At 43.6% G+C, this 8,511-nt stretch overlaps 1 protein-coding gene across 1 annotated transcript in view; it reads right to left on the reverse strand.

Moving 5' to 3' along the window:
- LOC140726157 (UDP-glucuronosyltransferase 3A1-like) overlaps positions 1 to 8,217 on the reverse strand; it is a 44,981-nt gene extending 36,764 nt beyond the window's left edge. Inside the window, exon 1 of the mRNA XM_073042143.1 lies at positions 7,997 to 8,217. Within this exon, the coding sequence (XP_072898244.1) occupies positions 7,997 to 8,078 (82 nt within the window). The 5' untranslated portion in view covers positions 8,079 to 8,217. The remainder of the gene's footprint in view (positions 1 to 7,996) is intronic.
- Between the last annotated feature and the right edge of the window lie 294 nt (positions 8,218 to 8,511).

The following is an 8,511-nucleotide window of genomic DNA, read 5'->3' on the forward strand; positions in this document are numbered from 1 at the left end:
CAAAATCAAAAACCACCTAAGCACTAATCCCTTCTACCTACACCATTGTCCATATCCCTCCACCTTTCATACATCCAAGCGCTGATCCAAACTTCTCTTTAAAGTGTACTGTCTCCTTGTATTTGCCCTACCAAGGTGCAACACCTCACATTTATTTGGGTTAAACTGCATTTGCCATTTCTCAGCCCATATCTGCAACTGACTTATATTGTGCGGTTATTCTTTGACAGTCTTCTACATAATTCACAACTCCACCAAGCTTGGAATCATCTGCAAATTTACTAACCCACACATCTACATTTTCATCCAGGTCATTTATATACATCACAAACAGCAGAGGTCCCAGCACAGATCCCTGCAGAGCTTCACTAAGGCTACGTCCACACTACACCGGATAAATCCGTAACCGAAGCTTTTTCTCTTCGTTTTTACCCTCCGTCCACACTAAAATGGCGTTTTCATCCCCCGAAACCGGAGCTTTTCAGAAACGCTTTCCAGGGTGGGTATTTTTGAAAACGCTGCTCGGGCAGATCAGTGTGGACGGAGTAACCGGAGACTTCTGAAAACGCTGTCAGATGGCAGCGCGCTATTTTATTGTTTTCTTGAATGCAACCTAACAATTTCAGTACAGACGGCAAAGAGACTGAAGCCAGAAGAGTTAGAAATGTACTCACCAAATACTTTGACCCATAACTTACTGAATAAATAAGTATACTCAGTTTGCCCTGTTTTCTGTCCTTGCTCGTGGTTTACCTATTTATGCAAGTACTTCTCTGACAATAGATGTGTAACAGCCTAATGTAACATTGTATGGAAATACAAGATAACACTGATGCAGACATGTTTTATACATTTAACAAGGTGCTTTATTAATGCAACAAGTGAGTTTTTCAATGTTCGTCGTCAGCCGGGTCAATCTGTCCATGAACTCCCTGTCGGTTGCCTCTGTACGCTCCAGTATTTGTTTTTTTTTACTTTTAAGTTCTCCTGCACGAGAGCCAACAGCTGTCCGTCGTTTTAAGTTTTTCTAGTCTGTAACTACACAAACGCGCACTTTTACGGCAAGATTCAACACCAAACATGTCGCTTGTTTTCGGTAGGTGTGTCCTGCACATGCGCAGTAGGAGGAGATTCGCCAAAATCTCTGGTTCAATGTGGATAGAGATATTTTCAAAAACGCATAGTGTGGACGCCTATCGTTTTTATGCGAAACTGGCATTTTCAAAATTACCCAGTCTAGTGTGGATGTAACCTAATTACAGACCTCCAGTTCGAATAAGTCCCTTCAATCAACACCTCCTGTGTTCTAGGCACCAAGCCAGTTCTGAATACAAATAGCCAATTCACAATGGGCCCCATGCATCTTAATCTTCTGGATTAGCCTCTCATGAGGGATTTTGTCAAATCGTTTACTAAAATTCATCAATCTCTCGTCTCCTTGTCAAACCCTCAATCAAATTGGTAAGGTACAACCTGCCATGCATAAAGCATGCTAGCTCTCCCTAATTATACCATGAGTTTTCAAATATACTATCCTTAAGAATTATCTCCAGCAATTTCCCTATAACTGAAGTAAGACTCACCAGTCTATAGTTTCCAGGATTTTCCCTTTTTCCCTTCTAAAAACAGAGAATAACATTAGCCATTGGCCAGTGTTCCGGGACCTCGCCTGTGCCTAGAGAGGACATGAAGATAGTGGTTAAGGGCCCAGCAATCTCATGTCTTGCCTCCTTCAATAACCTGGTGTAAATTCCATCAGGGCCTGGCGACTTATCCACCTTAATACTCATTAGGAGGCCCTCAATTCTCATTAGGGGTAGGTTCCTCCTCCTTGACCTCTAAACACCCTAACATATTTATACACTCAACAGTGATCTCCTGGTCCTCCATATCCTTTTCCTTGGTAAACACTGATGCAAAGTACTTGCTAAGTATCTCACTCATACTCACCGCATCCAAGCATATGTTCCCCCCTTTATCCTCGAGTGATCACATATTTCAAAATATTTCAAATCAGGCTATAAAATATAGAAGCAGATTTAAACCATTCAGCCCACTGAGTCTGCTCTGCCATTCCATCATGGCTGATTTATAATCCTTCTCAACCCTATTCTCCTGCCTTCTCGCTATAACATTTGACACCCTTACTAATCAAGAACCTATCAACCTCCAATATCAATCTGTGGCAATGAATTCCACAGGCTCACCACCCTCTAGCTAAAGAAATTCCTCCTCCTCTCTGTACTAAAGGGACATCCTTCTATTCTGAGGTCATGCACGGATAGTGAGGTCAGCTGAGAAGATCATCAGGGTCTCTCTTCCCGCCATCACGGACATTTACACTACACGCTGCATCCGCAAAGGAAACAGCATTATGAAGGACCCCATGCACCCCTCATACAAACTCTTCTCCCTCCTGCCGTCTGGGAAAAGGCTCCGAAGCATTCTGGCTCTCACGACCAGACTATGTAACAGTTTCTACTCCCAAGCCATCAGACTCCTCAATACCCGAAGCCTGGACTGACACCTTGCCCTATTGTCCTGTTTATTATTTATTGTAATGCCTGCACTGTTTTTGTGCACTTTATGTAGTCTTGTGTAGGTCTGTAGTCTAGTGTAGCTTTCTCTGTGTTGTTTTTTTTTACGTAGTTCAGTCTAGTTTTTGTACTGTGTCATGTAACACCATGGTCCTGAAAAACGTTGTCTCATTTTTACTATGTACTGTACCAGCAGTTATGGTCGAAATGACAATAAATGTGAATTGACTTGACTTGGTCCTAGACTTCTCCCATAGTAGGAAACATCTTCTCCATATCCCTTCTATCTTCAGAGTCATGAATGGAAAAAGTTTCAAATCCTAATCGATATAAAAGGTCTTTATCTCTAGATACATCAAAGCATTTCCATAGTTAGTGAAATATTTTTGAAATGGAGCTGTGGTATTGTCAAATATAGAAGATAATCTTTACATACTAAGCTCCTACAAGAACAAAGTGATAATGCCATATTTCAATTATATTGGTTGAGTCATAGAGTCAAAGAAAAGTAAGCACAGAAACAGGCCCTTTGGCCCAAGACATCTGTGACAATATCACTTAAACTACCTACTCCTATTGACCTGCACCAGGACCATCAGCTTCCACACCCCTACTATCCATGTACCTATCCAAACTTTTCTGAGATGTTAAAATCAAACTTGCATGCATCACTTCTGTTGGCAGCTCATTCCACACTCTCACAATCATCTGAGAGAAGAAGTTTCCCTCATGCCCTTAAACTTTTCACCTTTCACCCTTAAACCCATGACCTCTGGTTGCAGTTCCACCGAACCTCAGTGGAAAACACCTGCTTGCATTTACCCTATCTATACCCCTTGTTAATTTATTATACCTCTATCAAATCTCTTCTCAATCTTCTACGTTCTTAGGCACAAGTCCTAACCTATTCAATCTTTCCTTATAATTCAGGTCCTCCAGACCCGGCAACATCATTGTAAATTTTCTCTGTACTCTTTCAATCTTACTTATATCTTGCCTGTAGGCAGATGACCAAAACTGCACACAATACTCCAAATTAGGCCTTACCAATGTCTTATGCAACTTCTCCTGTATGTAATACTTTGATTACCAAGGTTCCCTGCACTTGTTATCTTTAGCTTTATTCTGACAGGCACATACAAGCTTTGTACTCTCAAAATTTCACTTTTGAAGACCTCCCACTTACCAAATACACCTTTGCCAGAAAACAGCCTGTCCCAATCCACGCTTGTTAGATCATTTCTGATACCGTCAAAACTGGCCTTTCTCCAATATGGAAGCTCAACCTGTGGACCAGACTTGTCTTTTTCCATATTTACCTTGAAACTAATAGCACTGTGGTCACTAGTTGCAAAGTGTTCCCCTACACAAACTTGTCACTTGCCCTGTCTCATTCCCTAAAAGCAGATCAAGTATCATACATTCTTCTTTGGTGCCTCTACGTACTGACGAAAGAAACTTTCCTGAACATATTTGACAAACTGTATCCCATATAATCCTTTTACAGTATGGGAGTCTCAGTCAATATGTGGATAGTTAAAATCACCTACTATAACAACCTTATATTTCTTGCAACAGTCTGCAAATTCTCTACAAATCTTTTCCTCTAAATCCCTAGGACTTTGGGGTGGTATGTAAAGTAGCCCCATTAACTTGGTTGTATATTTCTTATTTGTCGGTTGCACCCATAATGCCTCATTAGACGAGTTCTCCAATCTGTCGTGACAGAGCACTGCCATGACATTTTCCCTGACTAGTAACGCCATCCCTCCTCCTTTGATCCCTCCCGCTCTGTCACATCTAAAACAACGGAACCCCGGAATATTAAGCTGCCAGTCCTGGTCCTCCTGCGATCAAGTCTCACTAATGGCTACAATGTCATAATTCCAGGAGTTGATTCATGCCTGAGCTCATCTGCCTTTCCTACGATACTTCATGCATTCAAATATACGCGGTTCAGGACACTAGTCACACCACGCTCAACCTATTGATTCCTGACTTTGTCTGAGGTCTTACCCTCTGCCTCCACAAACTCACTACTAAATGTTCTGGCACTCTGGTTCCCAACACCCTGCAACTCTTGTTTAAACCCCAATGGAAACCTTCCTGAGTCAATGGATACTGTTCATACTGCCAAATAAAGAAAGCCTTTCCTTTTAGGTATAATGCATTGGGATGTATCTGGTCTCACTACTTGAGGAAAGATATATTGACTTTGGAGGTTTGTCAGGTTTATTCCAGAGCTTAGGGTGTTAGCCGATGAGCAGAGATGGAAACACAAGAGTAATACTCATTAAATGCTGGAGGAACTCAGCAGATCAGGCAGCATCTATGGAAGGAAATAAACAGTTGATGTTTCAGGCTGAGCCCAACTTGCCTCAGGTTAAGGGGTCTCGACCTGAAACGTTGGCTGTTTATTCCTCTCTACAGATGCTGTCCTGATTAGATGCAGAAAGATTGAGTCACCTGGCACTATTCTCACTGGAATTCAGAAGAAGAGAGAGGATCTTATAGAAGCATATAAAATTATGAAATGGACAGATAAGGCTGAGGCAGGAAAGTTGTTTCTACTGGTAAGTGAGATTAGAACTAAGGGGCATAGCTTCAAAATTCAGAGGAATAGAATGGAAATGAGGAGAAACTGCTTTTCCCAGAAGGCAGTGAATCTGGAATTCTCTGCCCAAGGAAGTAGTAGAAGTTACCTCATTAAATACATTTAAGATACAGTTGGAGAGACTTCTGCATAGCAGGGAAATTATAGGTTATGGGGAAATGGTAGGGAGATGAAGCTGACTCCAAGGCCAGATCAGCTATGACCTTATTGAATGGTGGTGCAGGCTTGATGGGCCAGATTGCCATCTATTTCTTATACACTGGCCACTTTATTAGGTACACCTGTACACCTGCTCGTTAACACAAATATCTATTCAACCAATCATGTAGCAGTAACTCAATGCATATAAGTATGCAGACAAGGTAAAGTTGTTCTTTAGACCAGCCATCAGAAGGGGGAAGAAATGCGATTTAATTGGTTTTAACCATGGAATGATTGTTGGTAGCAGATGGGGTTTGTTTAAGGAGCTCAGAAACTGCAGATGTTCTGGGATTCTCACACACTACAGTCTCCAGCATTTACAGAGAGCGGTGTGAGAAACACCCAGCGAGCAGCAGTTCCGTGTGAAAAAAATGCTTTGGTAATGACAGCGGTCAGAAGAGAATGAGCAGACAGGAAGATACAGTAATTCCAATAACCACACGTTAGAACAGTGATGTGCAGAACAGCATCTTTGAATGCACAACAATTCGAACCTTGAAGCGGACGAGCTACAGCAGTACACCATGAACATCAGATTTGAGTGTACTCTATATTACATTGACTGTTCTATTTATTATAATTATAAATTACTATGATCGCACATTGCACATTTGGATGGAGATGTAATGTAAAGATTTTTACTCCTCATGTATGTGAAGGATGTAAGAAATAAAGTCAATTCAGGATCAGGTTAAATATCACTGGCATATGTCGTGAAATTTGTTAACTTTGTGGAAACAGTACAATGCAATACATGATAATATAGGGAAAAACTATATACATATATCAAATGCTTAAAATAAATACATAGTGCAAAAACATAAAGAAAAAAGTAGTGAGTTGGTGTTCATGGCTTCAATGTCCATTCAGAAATCAGATGGCAGAGGAAAAGAAGCTGTCCCTGAGTCACTGATGTAAAGTGGCTACAGAGTTTACTTAAGACAAAAAGATTTTTCTGCATAGCAGGGGCGTTGGGGGTTATGGGGAAAAGGCAGGAGGATATAAGATGATCTGATCCAAGACCAGTTCAGCGAGAACGGTCTCCCAACTGGAAGACTGGTGTAGGCTGGTGTGGTATACTGCGTCCGGTGCTCCCGGTGTGGACTTTTATATATTGGTGAGATCTGACGCAGACTGGGAGACCGTTTCGCTGAACACCTATGCTCAGTCCGCCAGAGAAAGCAGGATCTCCCAGTGGCCACACATTTTAATTCCAAGTCCCATTCCCATTCTGATATGTCTATCCATGGCCTCCTCTACTGTCAAGATGAATCCACACTCAGGTTGGAGAAACAACACCTTATATACCGGCTGGGTAGCCTCCAACCTGATGGCATGAACATTGACTTCTCTAACTTCCGTTAATGCCCCTCCTCCCCTTCTTACCCCATCCCTGACATATTTAGTTGTTTTTTTTCTCTCTCTCTGCCCATCACTCTGCTTGTTCTCCATCTCCCTCTGGTGCTCCCCCCCCCTTTCTTTCTCCCGAGGCCTCCCGTCCCATGATCCTTTCCCTTCTCCAGCTCTGTATCACTTTCGCCAATCACCTTTCCAGCTCTTAGCTTCATCCCACCCTCTCCGGTCTTCTCCTATCATTTCACATTTCTCCCTCCCCCAACTACTTTCACATCTCTTACTATCTTTCTCTACAATTAGTCCTGACGAAGGGTCTTGGCCCAAAACGTCAACAGTGCTTCTCCTTACAGATGCTGCCTGGCCTGCTGTGTTTCAGCAGCATTTTGTGTGTGTTGTTTGAATTTCCAGCATCTGCAGATTTCCTCGTGTTCTGCCGTTTCAAATCCAGTTTCTCTCTCACCAATCATCTTCCCAGCTCTTTACTTCACCCTCCCCCTCACGGTTTTACCTATCACCTTGTGGTTCTCCCTCCCCTCCCTTCACCTTCTAACTCTGACTCCTCATATTTTTTTCCTCCAGTCCTGATGAAGGGTCTCGGCCTGAAATGCCTTCTCCATAGACGCTGCCCGGCCTGTTGAGCTCCTCCAGCACGTTGTGCGTGTTGCACCTTCTCTGTTTTCAGGGATAAGGACCACAGGAGGGAGAATAATGGGGACGGGCGAATGGCCATGGGAATCACGGAGTGAGCGATCCCCGCGGGAAGCGAAGGATGGGCTGCGGAGAGCGGTGGGTAGGTGAAGTTGTGTTTGATCCTGGGGTCCCATTGAAGAAGGCGGAAATTGCGGAGGATGAAGTGTTGGGTGCGGAGGCTCGTGGTGATAACAAGAGGCACTCTATCCGTGTTAAGACGGGAAACGGAGGAGATGAGGGTGGGGGCTGCCAGAATGGTGGAGAAAGAGGAAACCCATTCTTTGGAGGTGGTCATCTCCGATGTCCTGGAAAGAAAATCCTCATCCTGGCTGCTGATGCGTGGGAAACGAAAGGACTGAGAAAAGAGAAAGCATTTTTACAGGAGGCAGGATGGGGAAAGGAGGTCACGTTGGCCCTGGGGATCGGGAGAATTTTAAAAGATATCGGCAGATATGTACTTTATGGCGGTCAAGGTGCAGCGGTAATAATGCACCTGGCCCATGCTGCAGAGCAGGCTACACAAGATGCGTTACAGAGTAGATCTACTTATTCCAGATACCAAATCTGTAACTTGAAAACAACATCGAGAACTCCTTACCCATCAGAGCCACGGTTAACAGTTTCGCGCAGTTTCCCACTGAGATGCACGTTAACAATACGAGCCAAATTTGCTTTGCCATTTCGCACCGCACCAAACGGTTCTCCCGCTGGCGGCTAACCCGCGTTCAAGAAACTGTGAGCAGACTGTTCACAGAGATTTCTGGGAACTGCGATCGTGGGACAAACAGCAACATCCTTTCCAGAGCCACCGAATTCACCAGCGCCGCCGGCTGCCGATTGGAGACCCGAGGACACACCCACCCCCACTTAGCCCCACTGAGTTTCAAATTGCCCAGAGCTGTTGTCCACAACCACTTCCTGCAGTCCGAGAGTCAATTCCTAAACCACCGTGGAGGGGATCGTAGAAGCCACGGGTCTCACCTGCCAAGCAGAGTGATTCCCTCTTGTCAGAAAAATTCGTTATCGCTCAGGAGTAGGAAAAACTCCACAGCGATCGAATCTTGAGTGCTGGAAGGGACAATTTAAAAAAGTATCATGCTGTGGCGTCTGTAT

Source organism: Hemitrygon akajei, chromosome 4 (assembly GCF_048418815.1).
Source record: "Hemitrygon akajei chromosome 4, sHemAka1.3, whole genome shotgun sequence".
NCBI lineage: Eukaryota > Metazoa > Chordata > Chondrichthyes > Myliobatiformes > Dasyatidae > Hemitrygon > Hemitrygon akajei.